The sequence below is a fragment of the Lemur catta genome, chromosome 15 (genome assembly GCF_020740605.2).
Source record: "Lemur catta isolate mLemCat1 chromosome 15, mLemCat1.pri, whole genome shotgun sequence".
NCBI classification, from domain to species: Eukaryota; Metazoa; Chordata; class Mammalia; order Primates; family Lemuridae; genus Lemur; species Lemur catta.
Window position 1 is genome coordinate 50850125 of NC_059142.1, and position 23284 is coordinate 50873408.

General features: G+C 56.3%; 1 protein-coding gene across 1 annotated transcript in view; it reads right to left on the minus strand.

The window, feature by feature from the left end:
* The window catches only part of SDK2 (sidekick cell adhesion molecule 2), a 95926-nt gene extending 72888 nt beyond the window's left edge, over nt 1-23038 (minus strand). Inside the window, exons 1-4 of the mRNA XM_045569978.1 lie at nt 22949-23038; nt 13651-13798; nt 7671-7804; nt 938-1049 (exon numbers count right to left, since the gene is read on the minus strand). Of these exons, the coding sequence (XP_045425934.1) occupies nt 938-1049; nt 7671-7804; nt 13651-13798; nt 22949-22991 (437 nt within the window). The 5' untranslated portion in view covers nt 22992-23038. The remainder of the gene's footprint in view (nt 1-937; nt 1050-7670; nt 7805-13650; nt 13799-22948) is intronic.
* Nucleotides 23039-23284: the final 246 nt, after the last annotated feature.

Here is a 23284-nt window from a genome sequence, read left to right on the forward strand (position 1 = left end):
CAACCTCTGCACCCCCAAACCCCTGAGGTTTGGTCTGCCAGGCATGTCTGTGCAGCACCGGGGGGACCCCAGAGGACGGCTCTTCCAAAGTGGGCCTGTGCTGGTTCCACAGGGTGTCCAGCGGGGTCCCGTGGAACAGGGTCCGTGGTCATGTAAGTTTGGAAACACTGGCTTGAATGAAGTTGGGCAGCTCTCCACCTGTCACATCAGTTTGCCTTTGCTGAGCACTTAGTGCCAGCTCAGGCTGGGGTCAGCGCTACACGCCTTACAGGGAGGCTGGTGCTCAGCTCGTTCCCATTTCCCAGATGAGGGGACCGAGGCCAGGCACGGCAGTGAGCATGGGCCTCAGGGCGGCCAGCTGCGTTTCGACTCTGCTGTGGGCTGCCTGCCCTCTCGGGGCTTTGGGGTGACACATATGCCACGTGGTTGTTGGGAGACAGGAGGTTGTCTGGGAAGGCGCTGTGCCCCGTGCCTGCACAGGGAGCTCAGGGATCGTTTAACTGTTTCCTGTGTGGGACAGGTGAGGGCTGCACACGGCTGGGAAGGGGCCGCAGTGGGCCTGACCCCAGGTCGTCCCTCCTGCCAGGCCCATACTCTCACCCCCTCGCACACTCCCTCTTGCACACTCGCGTGCACACAGGGCTCTGCTTTGAGAGGCTGCCTGTCCCCCTCTGGGCTGTTCCCCGGGCCCCAGAGGTCCCGGGCTGACATCTGCTTGCCCGGAACTCTCACCAGGGCCCGGCCTCCAGGGGCGCAGAGCAGGAGCCAGCCCTGCTGTGTACAGCCACCCTCTGCCGTCCCTCCTCCCCTTCCACGTGTCCTCATGTGACACGGCGTCCTGCCCTTTCTGGATTGCGGCTGCTCTCCTTGAAGCCCACAGTCGGGGGCAGCAGCGGAGTTAGGAGAGATGGAAGCTGGGGTGGGGCACACCACCCACCTGGCATTGGCCACACACTCCATGGTCACCTCCGAGGTCCCAGCCACCACGCTGGTGTTCTTGGGAGGGATGATGATGGTGGGCGCGATGGGGTCTGCAGGCCCCCCGACATCTGGGGAAAGGTCAGATGTTAGCTGGGTGCAGAGGTCAGAAACCCCATTCCTGCCCGGCCCCATTAGAGGCTGATGCCACGGGAGACCTTTGACCTCATGGAGTGGAGCAGGTGGCCACGGGGCAGCGCCAGAGCTGAACCTCCAGACGCTGACCCCGGGACCATCTGATCCCTCCTCTTCCTCTGCTGACGAGTCGCCACACGAGTGTCCAGGGAGAGCCCACTGGACACACTGCTGACCCCGACGGCCACGCCACACCTCCTGTAAGGCAGCCACGTCGTCCCTCCGTCACCACCCCGTCCTGTCCTGTTCTCTTCCAAATCCTTCCCTCCGCCTGGTCTACTGTGCTGGTTCAGTTCTTCACCGTCTGCCCCCTCTCCCAGGACAGACTCTCCGCGCCAGGTTGAATAATGTCCTTCCCACCCCACAAATTCAAGTCTACACGGCAGCTGCACGTGTGACCTTCACTTGCAAAGAAGGTGATGTAGATGTCATCAGTTAAGGTGAGGTCGCAAGGATCGGGGTGGGCGCTGGATCCAATAGGACTGGTGTCCTTATAAGAAGAGGGAAATCTAGACACAGACCCACAGCTGGGGGCCGCGGGAAGACGGGACTGGAGTGATGTGTCTACAGGCCACGAGATGCCACGGACGGCCAGCAACACCGGAAGCCAGGAAGAGGCGAGGAAGTGTCCCCTGCAGAACCTTCAGAGACAGTGTGGCCAGCCCACACCCTGATCTCAGCCTTCCGGCTTCCAGAACCGTGAGAGAATAAACTCCTGTTTAATCCGCTGCCCACTGGGTGGTCCTTGGTTACGGTGGCACTAGGAGACCGCCACAGTCCCTGAGGCAGGAACCTCATGGGCCTTCGCTGCGGACTGAATTGTACCCCCCACCCTAATTCACATGTGGGAGCCCCGACCCCCAACGTGATGGTATTAGGAGGGGGGTTTTGGGGGAGGGCCGTTAGGTTTAAATGACATCGTGACGGGGCCGGAGGAGGGGCCTCCCTTAATAAGATTAGTGTCCTTAGAAGAAGAAGAAGAGACCAGAGCTTGCTCTCTCTCTTTGCAACGTGGGCACACAGTGACGGCAGCCGTGTGTAGGCCAGGAAGGGACCCGCCCGTGCAGGAGCCCTGACCTCGGACTTCCAGCCTCCAGAACTGTGAGATCCTAACCGTCTGCGGCTCAAGCCCCCCAGCCTGTGGCACCGTTACGGCAGCCCGAGCTGACGCAGACGGTCACCGCGAACAACGTCTGGCTCATAGTAGGTGCTCACGGACAGGTGTTAAGTGGACGAGTGAGTGGGACTAGAGTTGCCATCATACAGCTCCCAAGATCAATGACCAAAGCTAATAAGAACTTCCCACGAGTGGGTTTTATTGAAAAATAGAATAGAAAAGAAAAGAAAAGAGAAGAGAAAAGAGGAGAGAAAAGAAAACAAAACAAACACCCCAAACTCTTCTAATAGAGGTGGTGGCATTTCCTTTTATACTTTCTGAGATCTTTAAGAAGTGGCCAGGTTTTTATCTTGGCGGGTCAGCGTAGGTCCAGTATTGGCAGAAACTCCAATATTGTCTGAGCACCTGTTCCACGGCTCCTGAAAATACAACCTCCGAGGGCTTTTACTCTCACGACAAATCTGTCCTGTTGGCACCCTTCCAGAAGGTTCTGGAGGTCGCAGGCCACAAGGACATGCAGGGCCCAGGAGTGAGAGTGATGGGACATCCTTTATGGGGTGGGGAGAGGGAATTCTGGACCCCCTCAGTCAGCATCCAGGCTGGTTTTCCTGCCTTGACTCCAGGCCCTGCTGGAAAAGGCCCGGGAAGAATGGGAATAAAATGTGAAAAATAAAGTAAAATGAAGGGGAAAGAAAGGAAGCATATAAAGCAAAATAATTGCAACAATATAAAAGCCTCATGTAGGTGCCATAAAGAGCGATCGGATTGAAAGCTGCTGATATAGCTGAATCCATAAAAGTGTGCTCTAAGTTGTTTATTACATGCGGGGCGCGCAGGTACCGCGGCCCAGATTAATGGGGCATACGGAGGAGACAGACAGTTAGAGCCCGAGCCGGAGCGCTGCCCGGCACGGCCAGGTAAACAGAGAGCCCTCGGGAAGGTGAGCTCCGGGTTAGAAATACGAGGGCTGCCCCGGGCTCGGGCGGCTCGCTGGCTCCGGGAGGGATGGATGGCGGCTGACAGCCAGCAAGGGACCGGAACACATGCCCAGGCCCAGGCGGGAGCCTGCAGGGCCCAGGGCAGGGGTGCTACAGGGGCCTGAGGGGTCAGGAAGGCCTGGGTTCAAAGCCTGGCTCTGCCCCAGGTGTCCTGGTCACTTCATTCCTGATTCTCAGTCTTGTCAATGGCAAAACGGGATTAAAAATCACGACCTCTCGGGGCTGTGTGAGTTCAGCCCCGGCTCAGCAAGTCTTTCCTGCGTGAGTGCTTGGCCCGTGCCAGGCTGGGTACTGGAGAGTCCCCGCTGGGAGCGGTGGCAGGGGTCTGTCCTCACAGAGAGCGCCTTCCGGGAGGACGTCAGGTCAGTGCTGATGGGCTTGAGGAATTAAAGATGCCTGTGATGGTGCTGGGAGGGAGGGTCCAGGTGGGGGTGGCTAAGCTGGCCTGGGGGAGTGCAGAGTGCCCGGCACACAGTAGGTGCTCAATAAATGACAATCTCTCCTCCTGGGGATTTGTCTGCCTGTGCGGGGGTGAGCTCTCCCCACCATCCCCAGACCAGGTGATGAACCAGAGGCCACTGGGGGGGGGGGTGACAGGCCACAGGGGCCTCGTGACCGAGGGAAGGGACGCCAAGGTTAAGCCCTCCAGGGGCCAGGCAAGGCCTCAGGCACTTCCCAGGACTGGGTGTGGGGACGGCTTCCTGGCAGATGCCAGACTCAGCGGAGTGAGAGGAGGAAGGGCTTGCACAATGGGAGCACTACGTGGTGAGGGTGTGGGTGCCATGCCGTGGGGCCCGCAGAGCACTAGGATGGACAAGGGAGGACATCCGCTGGGCAGAGGCGATGGGTCCTGGCCACATGCTGCCCCTTCCAGGAGAAAGGGCTGATTGGTGACAAGCCTTTTCCTGGCTGAGCCCAGATGTGTCCTCAGAATCTTTCTTAACACAGTGCATACCATAGACCAGAGCTGGTACGTGAGAGGAAACCCACTTCCACTGGGAGAGGTTAGGTCAGGGCCAGATTGCAGAGGATCTGTAAGTCCGGCTTTGGGCTGGAAGTCGCCCCAGGTGGGTACAGTGGGAACGGAGGTCAGATCGGAGGACAATCAATGGGGCGTGGGGCCAGTCTAGGGCTGGAGGGAGACAGAAGGTGACGACGGTTTGGAGATGGTGTAGGAGAAAAAGAGGAGCCCAAGGGGAACTGGCTTTCAAAGAAGGGAGGGGAGTTTGGATTCTGTCTCGCTGAGGGAGAGATGGTGGCAGGACATGCGAGGCGGGGGCCCGCTGGTGACGGGGACCTGCAGCCTTGCGGGCAGGGGCACCAGGTGAGAAGAGCAGGAGGCTGGCGAGATCCGGGGAGCCAGGGGAACGGGGGAGAACCGAGGGCCGAGAACTAGACCGGGGGCCTGATCACTTCGGGGGGAGGAAGAAGTGACGGCGGCAGGGAGAACCTCAGGGGACAGAGAGTGTGGCGGCAGGTCCTGGATGCTCAGGGAACAGGGGCTGCCTGGCATGGGGCCAGCAGAGCTGGGCATCCAGGGGGCAGGGCAGCCGGTGGATCCAGATCCGGGTTTGAAGACGGAGAGGGCAGTGGGGGAGGGAGACGGGGGCGCTGACGGAACGGGTTGCTGGTGTGAGCTGGAGGCAGAAGGGACAGCTTGGGGTAGACGGAGGATGGCAGAGACGGCCGGAGGCGGCATGGACCCTCCCTCCACAGGACACGCCTACAGTCAGGAGTGCTCTGCTGGGGAGCACAGTGCTCAGGGGTCTCCTGCTCTCACCAGGTCGCTTGGTGACCGGCCAGGGTGGGGGCAGCCCGACCAGGCTCAGGCACCAAACACAGGACACAGCCTCATTAAACCCATGCCCTGGACAGAGGCTCAAGCAGGGACAGTCCCTGAAGTTGGAAAAGACAGGATGGCCTAGAATAAAAGAGTCTGCAGCCAGCAGGGAGGGGTTGGGGGACACTGTCTCTACCCAGCTCATGCCTACGGGTGGCCCCTAGGACTGGCAGCCCTGCCTGAGCCGGTGGCCAAGATCTGGGGCCTGGGAGGAGGCCACTCAGGTGACTCAGCCGCTCCCTGCCATGGCTGAACTGAAGCCAGCACAGGGTGAGTGAAGCTTGCTCCAGCCCCAGTGGGATACTGGGGCGAACGGGGCCCCAAAGGTCAAGCTATGAAAATCCCAGGCAAGCCCGAGCAAAGGGGGGGCACCTTCCCTGGGAGCTCCTGCCACGGACGGGGCCCCGGGGTGGGAGGGAGCACAGGGCGCTCCCCACATGGGGACCAAGCTGGATCCTGCTGCCCCTGGAAGCTTTGCATAAAAGCCACAAGGGACATCTACCGTGAGCCATTCTCCGTGAATCACCTCGGCATCCCTCTACAGATGAGGAAACTGAGGCTTAGGGACCACGTGACTCTCCTGGGCCACAGAGTGGTGGGGCAGGGGTGTTAGCCACGCCCCTCCCCTCACAACATCAGGCCATGGGCCACACGTGCCTGCTGTGCTCATGGACTGTGGCTGCTGCCCCTTTGATTTAGTGTCATTTAATTTTAGCTAATTTACATTTAATTAAGAATGGATCCCCAATTCAGTTATTAGAACACCTTTAAGTATGTGCGGAACAACTTGCGTACAAGACTCTACCTTTTCAGCTATAAATTTTATGAAATCTAGATACAGATCACGTATTTCAGAAGAAAATTTAACATCCGGATTGAGATGTACAGTAAGTGTGAAATACACAGGATTTCAAAGACTTAGTATGCAAAAAAAAAAAAAAGAAAAAAATGTAAGATACTCCATTAATATTTTTTACACTGATTGTATATTAAAATGATAATATTTTGGTTACGTTGGGTCAAATAAAATATATTAATAAAATGAATGTCATCTGTTTCTTTTTACTTTGTAAAAAATGGGGCTACTGGAAAACTTAACATTCCTTCTCTGGCTCACATTCTATTTCCATGGGACAGTGCCACCTCCAGGTGTGGGGTGACCACCTGGGTATGGAGTTTCCAGGAGCTGTGACAGTCGGGGTGAGGTCATCAGGGTCACCCTGAGCGGAGGGCAACTCCTGGGGTCACTGGGCTTGCTCCTTCCTTCCCCACTTCAGAAGGGCACGAGGGGTGGGGGGAGGGGTGCAGAGGGGGAAGAGAGGGAGGGGCGAGGGGAAGGAGGCGAGGGTGGGTGCAGTGGCACCTGCTCTCACAGGTTGGCTGGCAGGCAGGCGGGCTGGGGGACTCGTGTCAGGGAGAGGAACAGGGTTGTGAAGTGCAGTCACTCTCGGGAAGAGAAACGAGCTAAAAATCAGCGGATTCTGCTCTCAATTCTGTACAAATCACCACGTGAGAGCAGGAGCCGGGGTATCGGGGCAGGAGAAGCAGATGAGTGGGTGAGGCTTGGGTGGACGGAGAGGGGCAGAAGGGCCCTGCCGCCCCCCTGGGGCCAGCTAGCAGACAGAGGCTGGACAGAGGCTGCCTTCCAGGCACTGGCAGACAGAGGCTGGGATCAGAGGAGGGGCACAGGAAGTCCCCATGCTGTCCGCACCCTCATCTTGCCGCTGACGATCGCCTACCAGCGCGATCAGGGATGGTAAATGAGACTTGCTTTGGGAGCGGGCGTTGTACAGCTGTGGAGGGACGTGAACATCTGGCTCCCCCAGCTCGAGCGGCAGCTCAGCTGCTGCAGGACGCTCTGGGCTCCCTCCCGGGCCCCCCGCCCCACCTTCTCTGTCTCAGGGATGGAGCGTGGGGGGAGGGTCTAGTCCGGCAGGGAGAACCGGGCCGTGGTGGGGGGACATCCCAGCATCTCATCACTGCAGAGGAATCTGGCTTAAGTCTTAGCTGGACAAATGTCTCTTTGTCACAGCATACTCGAGGAGTCACCCCTTCATGTGAGTCTCACGGGGCCCCGAGTTCTCCTGGGGAGAGATTTGCCTCCCTCTCCCGGGGGAGCTGGGGGTGTCCAAGGATGGGCGGGGGGCACTTTTAGGCAGAGGAGGGACGGTGTTCCCATTAGTGGGGACCGCCTGGCTCTGAGTAGAGACGGCGCTTTTTATGTGTCAGCCGCGTAGAGGCAGTTAGTGTATTTCTTTAACAACAAGCTTCCGTCTCCCCATCACCCCGGTGCTCTCCCGGTCGGCACCTGAGCACCCGGGGTGGTTGGAACCCACCACGCACAGGCTCTCGCTCTGTCCCAGCCCTCGGTCTCCGGTGGCCCTGCCAACAGTCATGCCAAGCGCCCCTCTCCCGATGCAGGACCGCAGACCTGTCGTGGGTTCCAGGCTCAGCCCCTCCTCGTCCTCTCTGCCCTGGGAGGGCCCCTGCCTCCCGCCCCCCATCGCCTGCCGCTCCGTCTTCCCGATAGCCCCCTGGAGCACCATTCCCGAGATTTAATGGCCCGCTCGGTGACGGGTGCCAGGCCCTGCCGCTTACTTACTCTCCACGGCGAGAGTGATGGGCTGGCTGGTCTTGTTATCGCCGTTCTTGTCGTTAACAGCCTGCACGTAGTAGCGGCCGGCGTCGGGAGCCACGGTTGACAGGATGACAAGGGTGTTCTCCAGCGTGATGGCTCTGGGAAGAGGAAGAGGATTCCTCTGACAGGGGCCCGAGGGGAACAGGGACCCAGGGCGGGTGGCCTGCCCACCCCTCCCCAGTCCCGGAGCCCCTCGGCCTGCCCACACCTCCTCCCAGCCTCCTACTGCTCTCCTTCAGTGCAGCCTTTTGACTGGATCCAAATCTTACAAAACAAGTCCTTTTAATGAAGGATTTAAATGAAGTTCGGGTTTCGTCAAGGGGCCACACTTGGGCATCTGGAGGGCCACAAGTGGCCTTGAGGCCGAGGGCTCCCCACCCTGGCCTACATTGTCACCACGTTCAGTTTGCAGGGAGTCCCCAACGTGATGCTGACATTGCCAGCCAGGCCCAAGTATAGCTCGCTCACTCGCAGAGGTCGAGACTGTCCACGCGAGGCTTCCCCAGCCCTACGCCAAGGCTGTGCCAGGAGCCTGCCACGCACCCCTCGGAGTTCTGCCCTTGCCATGTCCTGCCTCCATGGCTGTGTGTGGTCACCTCTGGCTGTGTCATGAGTGTCCAGACATCGAAGAAACGTTCTCAGAAGGAAGGAATGAATGACGGTGAATGAATGAATGGGTGGCAATGGATACAGAAATGAGTGGGGCCATCCCAGAATCGGTCCCCCAACCCTAACCCTAAACTTGCTTAGATCGATTCAAAGGTCACGACACGGACTTCTGGGGGCCTGTCTCCCTCCAGTCCCCCCTCCCGGTGTCGGTTTCCACTTCCGACACCGTCACCAGTGTGGGCCCAGTCGGGCTGGCGAGGAGACAAAGTGGGCCGGTGCCTGGTAGGTGGAGGGACGGGCCTTTGTCCCAGCCGGTCCCCTTGCTGGCATCCCATCACACAGGCCGGGTCACCCGGGAGGGAGAACGGGCTTGTCTGAGCAGGAAGCTGGGCGCCCCACCGAATGCGGGTGCAACGGCTCCAAGAGCGTCGCCCATGCCGGCTCTGCCTGTCCCCTCCTCCCCCCACTCTCCCGATGACAAACAAAACCATTAGTTTGTCAAGTCTATCTCCAGATTTTAATGTGATGTGCCCGAGACAGCTGTTAAACATCCTTAATGTTAGTTTAACAAGGACAAATCCAGTTGAATTCTTTTCAAATTTTCCCATTAGGTGAATGTCTCAGAGTTTTAAACAGGCTCTCAAATAAACATCCCGCTAACGCTTCTCCAGCCCGCTCTCCCCCAGCCCGGCCGCGCTGGCTTGTTCCCCGCTCTGGTTTTGGTGCCTCACACACGAGAGACACGAGACACATACACCGTCCGCGGGGCTCTGGGAAGCAGGAAGGCAAGCCGTCCGCCCGCGACCCCTGGGCACCCTAATCACGTCCAGTTTTTTGTTTTTCAGGAGAGTTCTTTTAACTTCCAGCTAAGGAGGAGATAGAAGGTCGGGGGCAAAGGCAGCTAAAATATTCTAAAAGCTGCAAAATGGGACAGGGATAGTGACCATTTCTTCATGTGGGAGTCTCCTGCAGGGACCCTCGTCCTTAGCACGTGGGGGTGGCCAAGGGATGGGGGGAGGCTGGGCTGTGGGTCCCCCTAGGCAGGGCTCTGGCAGGTCAGGGGTCAGCTCTGGAATGGGGCGAGCAGCCTCCTCCGTGGTGGGCTGCGGTTTCCTCACCCGCGAGAGGGTGGAAGGGGAATTTCGCTGGGGTTTCCTCCAGCCCCGAGGGCGAGGGATTCTGATTCTGTTTCCCTGTTTGGCCCGAGGCAGCCCTGCACCCGGCTGACCATCCCCCAACCCTGCCCTGGCACACGGCCAGCTTCAGCACCGAGGGGCACCCCGTGGGTGGCAGCGCACGGGGACCACGGCGCTGCCATGGCACAGGGGAGCAGGTTGAAGGAGCCTCTGCTGGGCTCCCTGGGCACGGTGTGGCCCATGTTCCAGGTCACCTGCCTGTCCTGGGCCCCTTCTGGCCCCTTGAGGAAGGCCCCACCTCCACTTTCTTCTCTCCTTGACCGGGAATGCTCCTCACCCCCAATCTCCCCTTTAACGTGATACTGTGGCTGTATCATGGTTGATCCTTCTAGGTCAGTGGTTCTCAACCAGGGGTGAGTTTGCCCTCCAGGGGACATTTGACAATGGTCTAGACAACTTTTGGTCACCTCAGCTGTGAGGATGCTACTAACAGCTAGCAGTAAAGTCCAGGGCTGGGGCTAAGTGAGCACCCTGCACCCTGCAGGGGAGCGTGATCAGGCCCCAAACATCAAGCGGGCTGTGGCTGAGACAGCCCGTCCCAGGTGGAGTGGCGTCTCGAGCTGGCAGGTGGCCCAGTGCCCACCGCAGCTCAGGCTCCCCTTCTGTAGAGGGGAAGCCACAGGGGAGCCAGGGCCACGCTGGGGCAGCGAGGCTGGAGGGACAGGGAGGAGGGAATGTGCACCCTTCCGGGCCGGGGCCGTGAGCACCTCCTGCACGAGCCTCACGTCCTTGCTCTCCCTCTGTCAGAGCGGGACAACGTGCAAGGCCTGTGCCCCCATCAGCCAGGGCCCCTCAGTGCTGTGTGGAGGGGGCAGGACTTGAAATGGACAAGAAATCCACTGCTGCAGTGTTCAGTCACTGAGGGTTGGGGTCTATCTGCTATCGCGGCCAGCACAGCTTAATCAGCTCCTGCAGAGCAGCACCTGGACGGGGACCCACAGGGCCTGGGTTCGTGTTCCCCATGCAGAATGGGGCAGGAGGAGACAGGCCGTGACCTGCCCTCCCTGTGACCCCATCGGGTGGTTAGGGATGGTTGCTGGGTGTCCCCCTCTGCAGGGGAACAATACCCTACGTCACTGCCTAAGTGCACACGGCTGTTTCTGGCACTCAGCAGGGCTCCCGGCCTGCTGCACCCCAGCTGCGCCTCGCACTGAAAGACGTGGAGGGGGAATTCTTGGGGTGGCGTGGCCAGGAGGGCTCACTTCCCAGGCAGAGCCAGGGCTCTGTGTCTCAGCCGCACCCGGTTCCCTGACCAGGCCCTGGCAACCCTCTGCTTGGCCCCACCCCACCCCATTCCACCTGCAGCCCTGCTTCCTTGGTTCCACAGGCCCCAAGTATAATTTAATTACAAATAAAATAAATCATCCTAGAATGTGTACAAAGCCCCCAGCATGCATCTCTATGAGGAATCTTGTCTCCTTTTCAACAATGAGCCCCGAGCTGCTAATCCCGCCCCGCCCGGCAGTGAGAGCAGCCCTGGTAGATAGCGGGCCTTCCTGCCCCGCGCACCCCTCTAGCCCAGTTTGCTCGTCAGATACGTATCTGTGACACGCACACACCAGGGACTTCGCTTCCAGCGGCCCTTTGCACTCAGCTATGCATATTAATCTGCTGTAATTGCCGAGATAAAACCACCACCGTGCTTTATCGCGTATCTGGCAGGAGTGTTGTGGTGGTGGGCAGGGAGTGGGGTGTGTGGCCGGGAAGGGGTACGACTGTGCGGGCCAGGGTTGTGCTGTCCTGGTGCCTGGTGCCGGAGGGTGTTGGGAATGACAAGAGGGTGAGGACAGAGGCTGGGAATGAGAAGAGAAGCGGAAAGGTGTTAGGAAAGGGGTGATGAGAGTGGGCTAGGGAAAGCCCACAAATGTGGGAGATGAGTGCCAGTATGCCCCAGCCTGCAGCCGTGGCAGCACTGCCAATCGATCATGGTGCTCTTTCTCATGAGTCTGGACAGGGACTCAGAATCCTTCTCAACACAGTGTTCCAGGCACTACCAATTGACTGGCTTGCAACAGGGCATGAGATAACTTCAGCAAGGGAGCTAGGAGGGTGCTAGGACTTGTCTACCTGTCCCAGCACCTGTGTGGTAGAGCATTCCGCTTCTACGACATAATCTCAATACCCATGTTTAAGGTTAACCATTCTCTGCTGTTTTTATTGAACCTTACTTAGGCCTAAGGGGGCACGGTATGACTCACACAGCCTGAGCCCACCTGTTCACCTCGGGCGCTCCTTCAGTTCTTCACCCCGCTCTGCGTCCACACCCTTTGCCATGTGGCTTTGCAGGGCCTCTCACGCAACGGGTGGAGGCTATTTCCCTGTCTCGTGATTCTGAGTTCTGCCACGTCTTTGGCCAATGGGATGTTAGCAGAAGCTTGAAAAATATGTGTTTCTGTTTCCTCTCCTGCTCCTGTGCAGTTGCCGAGAGGATGTGCTAGGTCTAGCTGGTAGGAGGATGGGGCAAGTGGAGCACAGCGATCACCCCAGTCACCCAGCACGAGGCCTGTCTGGATCAGCCAATGGCCAGCCAGCCCCAGACAGTGAGAGCCAGCCCAGACCAGATAAACACCCAGGCAAGCCCAGCTGAAACAGACTCATAAGAAAAATCAGTGCTTATGGCTTTAAGCTATGGAGACGTTTTGTTATGCAGCATTGCTGTGGCCGTAGATGACCGATGCACACCAGGACAGTGGTTCTCAACTCTGGCTGTGCATTGGAATAGCCTGGGGAGCTTTTAAAACCTCTGATGCCCAAATTCTACCCTATTTCAATTAAAACAGAGTGCCTTAGGATAGAACCCAGAGATCAGTATATTTCAAAACTCCGACATGATTTCAACAGGTAGCCAGGTTGAGAGTCTCTGTACCAGGACTAATTTCTGCACGAGTACAATCACTTCATCATGTCTGTGTGCCTGTTCTCAGGTGTTTTTCCCGTAAACAAGAATCAAAGCCTCTGACTCTGGCGTTGGCAGGTTGGGAATCAGCTCTCCCACCTACCAGCTGTGTAGGATTTGGCAAAGGAGTTAAACATTTGGGAGCCTCACTTTGCCAAATGGGGATAAAACCAGCCATCTCACAGGGTTATTGTGAGGTCATTCATTCAACAACCACTTTTTCAGCAGGTGCTCTGGGGACAGGAAAGAGAACGAGATTGAGAGCATCTCCTCCCTCGTGGCACACAGCTGTCCCAGAGGGGAGGGGAGGCGAGCGTGCCTGGCGCAGTCTGCAGGACAGAGCAGCCACTCAATAAACGGCAGCTGCTATTATTACTGTGCTATTATTACCTTGTTGTCGTTACACATTTTTTTGCCAGACTTAATGTTCCCCACAGGCAAGAACTGTGCATCTACTCCTCCACTCTTCACAGAGACCAGGACTGCTCCGTCCGGCCTACAGGCAGCCCGAGTGGGTCAGGAGAAGGTGGTCTTCTGAGAGCAGGGGGGGCGGGAGTCGGGAGGAAAGCCCGGGCTGGCTCCCGACCCAGGGGGCTCAGGAGGGAGGGGCAGGTGGGTGTATCCCGGGAGGAAATGCTTCGCCCCTTGCCTTCTGAGAGGTGTGGGGTATTGGCTGCCACAGTGACCCCGGGGGGCACACAGAGGGGTCCTTGTGAACACTGAAAGGACCGTGTGTTTCCCTGCCCCAGGATGTCCCCAGCCACACCTCCTCCCTGCAGCCAAGACACACACAGCCCTCCCAGCCAGCACACGCCCGGCCAGGGAGACGCCAGGGCCGCCTGGCTGCCCGGGAGGTGCCAGCACCTTCCATGTCCCCTGGCACTGCTGGCCTGAGTCCTGGGCCTGTAGCCATGGTGACGGTGCCTTTGTATGTGCCTGTGTGGGTTTGAAGTGCTCTGGGAAGCAGATTTATTCTCCAGCTGAGTGTGGAGGCAACGCCCTGGGATTCCCCAGACGGGGACTGAGTGTGGGTGGCAGGTCCCAAGCCCTCGCAGACAAGAGAGCCCCTCTGTCAACCAGGCTTCGGTCGCCACCCTGGGAAGTCCCCCATCCGGCTATGTCCCAGAAAGGCTGATGGAGGCTTCTGCAGGAAGGGCCCTCTTATGAATTTGGGGGACTTTATCTGGCCCCACACCTCTTCCCCCAGGGAGGCCCCCTCCCGACTCGCAGAGTGGGCACTCACATGCGGCTGCTGGGCGGGATCTTGCGGCCGTCCCGGAACCAGGTCACCTGCGGCCGGGGGAAGCTGGCGATGCGCGGGGCGCGGATGACCGCTGCCTCCCCGTGGGACACGCTCTGGTGCTTCTCGCCCTCCTCAAAGCTGCCCATGTCTGCAGGGAGAGAGCACAGGCAGGGGTCAGGGCTGGAGGTCAGCCTCAAGGTCAGCCTCAGGAACGGAATGGTGGCTGCAGAAGGAACATTCGGGGCAGAGAGGATGACCGTGGGGAAGGGGGACACCTCGCTCGGAAGTGGATCAGAACAGGCGTTATAGCAAGTAAAGTGTGTCCATGTCCAAAGGACTGTGTGTCAGAATCAACTGCAGAGATAAAAAATGCTGATGGGAGGTGCACCCCCAAGGCTTCCGACCACCCCACCTCAGCCATCCTCCAACCCGTCCTAGGATGCGCCCGCACCTGGCCTGCCGGCCCTGCATGCGGTGAGCTTTCAGACCCTGACTCACAGGCCTTAGCTTCCTCGCTGCCCAGCCGCCCCATGGTTCTTATTCTCGGGTGGGTCTCAGGATGCCCTGGGCCTTGGCAATCCCCCAGCGGGGCCCCACCTCCCCTCCTCCCCTGGGCACGGGAAGGCCCTGCTTCAGCACACCTGGCTCGGAGTCCCCGATTCATGCTCTGGACCCGCAGGTTCTGCTGCCTTGGTGGCCTTGCCCAACCTAACGGTCTCAGTGTAAATGACGCTCACGTCTCCTGCTCGGGCTCTGCTCTCAGCTCTGAGACCCAATTTCCAACAGTTCGTTGGGCGTTTCTGCCAGGAGTGTCCTCTGTCACTTCCCTGCCAAGCTTCTTTTTTTTTGAGACAGGGTCTCGCTCTGTCACCTGGGCTGGAGTGCAGTGGTGTCATCATCACTCACTGCAACCTCAAACTCCTGGGCTCAAGCGATCCTCCTGCCTCAGCCTCCTGAGTAGCTGGGACCATAGGTGCGCACTATGATGTCTGGCTCATTTTTTTTATTTTGTGGAAATGGGATCTCACTATGTTGCTCAGGCTGGTCTTGAGCTTCTGTCCTCAAGTGATCCTCCTGCATCGGCCTCCCACAGTGCTGGGATTTTAGGCGTGAGCTGCTTCTTGCATCTGTAGTTCTGTTAGTAGCGCCCCTTCCCACCCCCAATCACCTAAGCCCAAATCCTCAGAATCTTTGGAGGTACTTCCCTTCTGTGTCCCCCACAAAGTCCTTCTGCTCTTCCTCTGGACTGTCCCTGTCATTTACAGAGGCCCCTCTGTCCCCTCAGGCCCTGCCAATAAGCTGCCCCTCACCCCAGCTGCACAGACCTCCAGCACATCTCCTGCACCGGATCCCCTCCCTCCCCTCCGACACCTGTTCTCGGGCAGCTTTCCTGACCACAGGCTGCCCTGCCCGGAGCCTCTGGTGTCTCCCCATTGCCCCGGGAGAGCCTAAACTCTCCTGCCTGGATTCCAGGCCCCTCCCCAATCTGACCCCAACCAGCCTTTCTTGCCTGGATGCCCACACCACATCCTGCCACCCTGAGTGACTCACACCCGCCTGCCCGCTCAGGGCCTACGTCTGCTGGGCCCTTGCCTGGAATGACAGCAGAACAAGCCGTGAGTCACCAATGCACCATGATTCTACAGCATCCTGGAAGGATACAGTTAGTTAAGTGTCTCAGAAAACCAAATCTGCTGTTAGCTCCTTGTTCTAAACTTAGCAGGCAGCGTGAGTGTGATGGTATCGCCTTAGAGTCTTTGAAACCTGAGTTCAAATCCTAGTTCGTTACTTACAGCAACAATGACCTTGGGTAAACCTTTTGACTTTGTTGAGCTCTAATTCCTTCTTCCGTACAAGGAAGTTAAGAAGAGTACCTCTCTCATGGGTTGTATGCAGGATTTCATGAGACAATATGTGTGTGTCAGGCTGTATCCCTCCAAAGACGGCTGCATTGATATTCTGCTACCATCCCACCTGCTTTTTTTACAGTGTGATCGGCACTGCTGTCACTGAGCAGTGGGCCCTATGTCCCCTCCCCTTGAATCCAGGGAGCTTGTGACTGCTCCACCCATAGAATGTGCTGGAAGTGACGCTATGTGACTTTCGACGCTGGGTCATCAAAAGAATACAGCTTCTCCCTGGCTTGCACTCACCCTTGCACACCCAGCCGCCATGTTGTGAGGAAGCTCAATCTAAGCCGAGCAGACACGGGAACAGCCCACACGGAGAGGAACCGAGGTCCCCAGACCACAGCCAGCATCAACATTAGACATGGGAACAAACACATGGGCCCTCAGATGACCTCAGCCCCAGCCTTGGAGTCTCCCAGCTGAGGCCTCAGTCATCACAGAGCAGAGGCTCTGTGCACAGAACAGCTGTCCCTGCTGTATCCTTTCTGGATTCCATGATCACAGAATCTGTGAGCCTAATAAATGACTCCAGTGCACCATTTTATTTTGAGGTAATTTGTTACACAGCCATGGAAACTGGAAGAGTATGTAAAAGTGCTAAAAAATATATCTAATATTTGTGGTATTAAAATATTAGAATCCTATACATTTTTCACAGTTTAGTTTAAATATCACCTCCTCAACTGCTATTACCCCAAACCATGCAGATAGAATTAAAAAACAAAGACTTGTTGAGCACTCGCCCTACGCCAAGTTTCTTTCTAGGTAGACGTCACATGCATTACCTCATTTAATCCTCACAATAACATGACAGGCTCCATTTTAACAAATATACACTTGCGGTTGTTTTAAAATTTCTATTACTCGGCTCTGTCTATAAAAAATTACATCAATGAATCACATTGATTTCAGTTCTTAAAATAATTTTATCTATTTAAAAAAACTTTTCACAGAACTCAGAAGATATATTTGAACAATTTAAATCAATTTTATGGTAATAGTGTTTCTTTCTCCTCTCTCTAGTTTTATTAACTCCATTTTGTTGGTGAGGAAATGAAGGCTCGTGGAGACAGAGGGGCTTATCTAACAGTATGCAGTCAGGCCAGGCCAGGGCAGCCTTCACGCCCACCCTGCCTTTGCGTTTCCTCCCGCCTCTTCCGTGACTCACATCCTGCATAAACATTCTGCACGCACATCCTTTATCTTCTTCTAATAGACGGTGGGAGAGGCAGTTATATTCCTGAGCAAATCTTACAAGACACCTGGCCCCACGCTCTGCACACAGGAGTTTCTCTCTAAATCCCCCAGTGCCGTCATTCAGCGTCTCCTTCCTGAGCTCCTCTTTGGGCCGGGCAGACTCTGTGGTGGGCACTGAAGGAAGACCTGGTCCCTGTCCTCTTGGAGCTTCTAGTCTGGTCAGCGAGACAGGCATAAGCAAACCACCCCACACGCAAACGTCCAGTGACCTACTGTGACAGCTGTTGGAAAGGAAGGAACAGGGCTCTTCATGAGGGCAGGAGCAGGAGGACCTACTCGGGACTGGGAGGTGGGTGAGGCTTCTGTCGAGCTGAGACATGCAGGCACAGTGGGTGTCAGCTAGGGCTGTGAGCGGGGGTGTTATGGTCTGGAGGGACGGAGCTGTGTGAAGGCCGGTGCGGGGAGAAGGAGTAGTCAGAGGAAATAAAAGAAGGCTAATGGGGTAGGGTTGTGGGTTTGTTCAGTAGATGGACGGATGTTTGGATGGATAAATGGAGGGATGGATGGTTGGATGAATGGAAGGATGGATGGGTGAATAGAGGAAGAGATGGAGGCATGGATGGATGGAGGAAGGGATGGATGGATGTATATTTATTTGTATGTTTGGGTGGTGGGATGGCTGGTTGCATATAGGTATGTATGTTTGGGTGGTGGGATGGCTGGTTGTATGTAGGTATGTATGTTTGGGTGGTGGGATGGCTGGTTGTATGTAGGTTATATATGTTTGGGTGGTGGGATGCTGGTGGCATGTAGGTGTGTATGTTTGGGTGGTGGGATGGCTGGTTGTATGTAGGTTATATATGTTTGGGTGGTGGGATGGCTGGTTGCATGTAGGTATATATGTTTGGGTGGTGGGATGGCTGCTGGCATGTAGGTACGTGTGCTTGCATGGTGGGATGGCTAGTTGCATATAGGTATGTATGTTTGGGTGGTGGGATGGCTGGTGGCATGTAGGTTATATATGTTTGGGTGGTGGGATGGCTGGTTGCATATAGGTATGTATGTTTGGGTGGTGGGATGGCTGGTGGCATGTAGGTTATATATGTTTGGGTGGTGGGATGGCTGGTGGCATGTAGGTTATATATGTTTGGGTGGTGGGATGGCTGGTGGCATGTAGGTTATATATGTTTGGGTGGTGGGATGGCTGGTGGCATGTAGGTGTGTGTGCTTGCATGGTGGGATGGCTGGTGGCATGTAGGTACGTGTGCTTGCATGGTGGGATGGATGGAGGCATGTAGGTACGTGTGCTTGCATGGTGGGATGGATGGAGGCAGGAAGCGCACAGCTGGCCTCAGTCCAAGTTCTGCACTTGACCCTTTCCTTCTCTGCTCCCTCCCACAACGTCCCCACCTCACCGTGGCTCTCAGGCCCCCAGGCCCTCCCATTCTCTCCAGTCTACTTTCTCAAACGTGCTTCCTGGCTCTGCTCAAGGAGCCCTTAGCCCGAGCACGCCATGTATGTGTATGTATGTATACATACATGTGCCACACACACAGCCATGTATGTACTAAACTGCATCAGCCAGACAGCGCAGGAGCACAGGCCAGAGGAAAGGAGGCCCTAGTGACCGAGACGGGGGGGTCCAGGCTCCCCGGGGAAAACTCATCCCTCCGAAGGTGGGAGGAGCTAAGGGTTCACTGCACGCACTCCCTAAAGCACGTGCTTGCCAATACACCACGGCCTGCCCTGCAGAGCTGATCTGACTTTCCCAATAAATTCCTCCAAGAACAAAGAAGGGGGCCTGGGGCACCGCTGGATGTGGCCTAAAAATTATTCCTGATGAATTTGTCATATCCTAAAAGGCCGTGTAAAGTATGCCTTCCACTTCAGAATATATTCATTGCTTTTATGTATTTATTTAAAAAACACTTTAAAATCATGAAATATGTCATGCATACAAAAGAGCAAATACAATTATATGTATAGTTTAAAAAAGAAGAACAAAATCAACACTCCTGTACCCACCACCAGCTTAAGGACTAGAACACTAACCACACCTTGTCCCCCTCCCCCATGCCCCTCTGCACTCACACCCCTCCCCCCAGAGGTCATTTCTGTCCCGCATACTGTGGCAATGGTGCCACTGTTTCAAGTTTCCTTACATGTCCATGCGTCCTTTACGGTAAATTTAGTCTGTTTTTAAACCCTTTATACCTGGGATTATTCTGCATGTAATCTGTAGTCTTCTGTGATTTGTTTTTTTATGCAACATTGTTTCTTGGAGCTCTACTCAGATCCTCGCACTTAGTTGAGTCATTTTCACGGCTGCCTGGAATTCTGCGGATCATAATAGCACAGTGCTACCGCGCACGTGGCTAAGAGAGCTCTAGGGTACGTGCCTAAAAATGGAATTGCCGGTGTAGGGTGTGCACATGTTAATTTTAATAATAATGCCAAGCTGTTTTCCAAATTTGTGTCAATTTACACCCCTACCAGCAGCAATGTGAGTTTCCGCCAACACCCGGTCTTGTTAGACTCTTTGGTTTTTGCTAACCTGGAGGGCACGGGATGGTATTTCATCGTGGTTTTATGTGTTTGTGTATCACGGAAACGAGGCTCCTCCCTGCAACCAGGTCCCAACATGCCTCTGCCCTCACCCGTCCATGACTTCTGTCTTGTTCTGCGTAACATCCAAAGCGCTGACCACAGCTCAGAATGCTGCCATTTGTCCCCAAGCTCCCTCCACCTCACCTCCTTCCACTCTCTGCTCCAGCTACCTGGCCTCAGACAGACACCCAAGTTCACCTCAGGGCCTTTGCACTGGCTGCTCCCTGGCCCGGAATGAGCTGCCCTCTGTCTCCCCAGCTTCCTTTGAGACTCTGCTCAACCTCAGCTCTGAGCAAACACCCTCCACCGCCGTGTCCAGTAAGACCCCTGCATCCCTCTCACCTGCCTTCCTTTCTCTTTATAACACTTAATTTTTCTTCATGGGCCTTATACGTTACATATTATATTATATGTTCACTTTTTAACTGTTGTGTCTCCTGCTGCTTTCCTCTCGGGCAGGGACGTGTGTCTGGGTTTTGTGCCCTGCTGTGTCCTCACTACCCGGAACAGAGCTCGGCGTGTAGGGGACGTGACAAATAATAGTCGTTTCACGAGGGATTTCAATATTCAGGTTAAATCAGTGCTCCAGAAAGACACAATAGTGTTATCTTTAACTGCCGCATGGCCCCTAAACCTTCCACATTCAACACTGACACCTTGGATTGAGAGGTAAGAAAAATAGGCCTATGGGTGGCATTTCAGGCATCAACCCCAGCCTATGTGACGATGGGCTCCATCTCCTTGAGTTCCATTTTGTATGAGTGGCAGCCAAGCTGCCTGGTGGGAGGAAAGCCCGCCAGCCTCCCGGGCCCTGCGGCAGGTGCGTGGGTTTGGTGCTGGGGTTGGCGGTTCCAAGTCTGAGCCGCACGGAGGAGGGCTGGGGCGGGTGGCCTTGCCCAGGTGAGGGGAGCACAGAGATGCCCGCAGGACCTGGATGCGGGAAGACGCTGGCCCAGGGAGTCTGTCCCCTCTGCAAGGCTCTCCCAACACTCCGCACCCTATATCCCGCTTGCCGAAGGCCAGAAATTTATGGGGACTTAAAAAATATAAAGAGACTCCCGGGGTAGGGGCAGGAAGGGCTGGGGAGGGGGAGATGTTTTATTGACTTCCCCTTAATTGCTGTAATTAAAAGCATGTAAAGGATCCTTTTCTAACGACTTTGCCATTATCATTAGTTGTTAGCACAGCTGCCTTATTAATTTCTCATTAGAACCCGACTCATGGCCCTTCTTTGGGAAGGGGGCTGGGGGCTGGGGTGGGGCCAGCCCGGCTCCAGGATCCCCTTGGAGAACCGGCTCTGGAGCCTGGGACACGCCCTCCCACCCTAGAGGCAGACGTAGCCGGGGGGCGGAGCCGGAGGGATTTGGAAGTGCCCATGCGCCAGGGTCCTTATCCAAGGCCTTCTGCCCACCATCGGGGCCCCTTGCTCACCCTGATACAGGCCTGGTCGCACTCCTCCCCCAGCTTGGGGCAGGAGGACACTGTGGGTCTGGCCTGGTTTCCAGGCAGTGCCCTCCACGCCGGGCCTGCGTGTATGTGGGAAGGCGTGTGTACAAGGTGGCAGGAGAAGTGGTGAGTCTAGGGCTCGTGAGTCCCTGTCACAGCCACGCGGACACTGACCTGCCTTCCTTTCTTTTGGTCAGCAGAGCCGACCCAGGAGCTGTTACCTCAACTCCAGAAGGTTCCTACTGTTTTCCTGTAAGCTTGGAACAGACCCCTTCACCCCCTGCCCCACAACCTGGACTAAATGGTGCTCTGGATGGTATTTCCAATTGCACACACACGTGCACATACACACACACATGTGTGTTCCCTCCTGCACACAGGTGAGCAAAGAGGCAGAACAACCCAGACACGCACATCCATACACATAGCCAATACATGCATATGCACACACCCGCACATACTCTCTTGCACACACATGGACATACACAATGCATGGGCACACATCTGCACACACTCACACACATACTTACAACACAGGTCGGGTGGGTGTCGGTTTTTTCAAACACGCAGGTGAGAGGCAGACAGACCCAGATACACATGCGAGCACATGTACATGCGAGTACACATGCATGCGTGCACACACACGAATATCCACGTGCACAAACTGCACACCCACACTCATTCTCTCCCAGACACACGTGAACAAAGGGCAGACCGACCCGGACGCGCACACTTGCACAGCCCCTTGCACACACACACACACACACACACACACACACACACACACACACACACACACACACGCATGCAGTCTGCTGAGAGCCCCAGCCCCAGCCCCCGGCCCCCGGACTCTTGGCGCTGGCTGAAGGAAGCTCTGAGGGAGTCCTGCAGCCGCTGACAGCTGCCTGGAATCCATCATTTTAATTCAGGGCTTTTCTGCTCCTTGGAGTAAGTTGAGTTGCCGTTAGTGCTGATTTATGGGGACAACCCGTCCTCCACTTTTGATTATGGTTGTTTTCCATAATTATTATAAACACTCCTTGCCTCACTTGAGATTTTCTTTTAGATTTCTCACTGCATTTCTCTTCCAGTAGCAAGCTCTCTCCTACCCCAACTCAGAGGTGTGCCCTGAGGGCTCCAGATGACAGGGTGTCCTTTTGTAATAAAACAAAACTCAGGGTTCTCTAAGGATCCCCACATTCCCACGTGCCATGGAGCAACCTCGGACTTATCCCCCTGAGAAAACCCAGAATGAAATAGCCCACAACGAGCCTCATTTCTAGCAGACGGCAGGGATTGCAGGAAGGGGGCAGGGATTGCAGGAAGGGGACAGGGCTGAGAAGGGACACTGGGCCGTGGGGAAGGTGTCAGTGGGCGCTCTCAGACCCTGGTCCCTGAGACGCCCCGGGTCCTTCTGCAGATGCCCTCCCTTCCTTATCGGAGGAGGATCTGCTGGGGTTGGTGGCTGTGACCCTCATGGCCCCAGTGAGGGTCCCCCACTTTACTCTCTGCCACCAGCCCTTCTGGGAATGCCCCTTCACCATCCTCTTCTCCCCCTTGCAGCTGCAGTACCCACTGTGAGGCACCCCCAGCACCCCCTGAAGATCATGGGGACCCCCAGGCTGTTGTCATCCCAGGGCTGGGCAAGTTAGAACAGTAAAGGCCGTGGGGGCCCTGGGAAGTCTGCGGAGAAGAGTGGAGAGGTTCAGGGTGGCCGTTCTCAATACCCCCCTCCCCAAGTGTGAGGCAGACCCCAGAGGAGGTGTCAAGGCAGGTGGCAAGGCTCCCTTTTGAAAAATGAGTCAGCTGGTCCCATTTAAAGGGCACCAAAAAGGTCACCCTCATGGGGGATGCAGAGCACCATGGAGCCCTTAACTCTCTGTTTCATGGAGTCATGAGGCCAGCAGGTACTCATGGCATTTGTCTGCTGTGTGACCTTGGAGAGCGCCCACAGCCTCTCTGGGCCTTGGTTCTACCAACTATAAAATGCGGATGTTGGCCAGACAGGTGGGAAGGGCCCCCTGGGCACCCAGCGGGTGTGGACGCCGTGGCCGGATCTGGCTGTACCCAGAGTGTGGACCCTGCGGGCCCTCTCCTGCTTCACACCCGCCCCCTGCCCGGGCCCCCGTCATACTCACAGGCCACCTGGACCTCGGTCTGCCGCTGCAGCAGGGCCCCCATCCGGTTACGCACGATGCAGCGGTAGAAGCCAGCGTGCGTGCGGTCCAGGCTGGTGATCATGTATCTGGGGGACAGACGAGACAGCCGGTGAGCAAGGCAGGCAGCTGCAGGGGGCAGAGGTCAGACTGGGTTCAGAGGTCAGGGGTCGCCAGGCACCAGAGAACTCCTCACTCTCTGGCCGTGTCACGGGGTCACAGAAAGATCCTTCTCAATAGGAGGGTCCCTCCCAAAGGCAACGAGGCCTTTGCTCAGCCACACAGGAAGTGGCCTCACTTTCCCAGGGACAGAGGTGC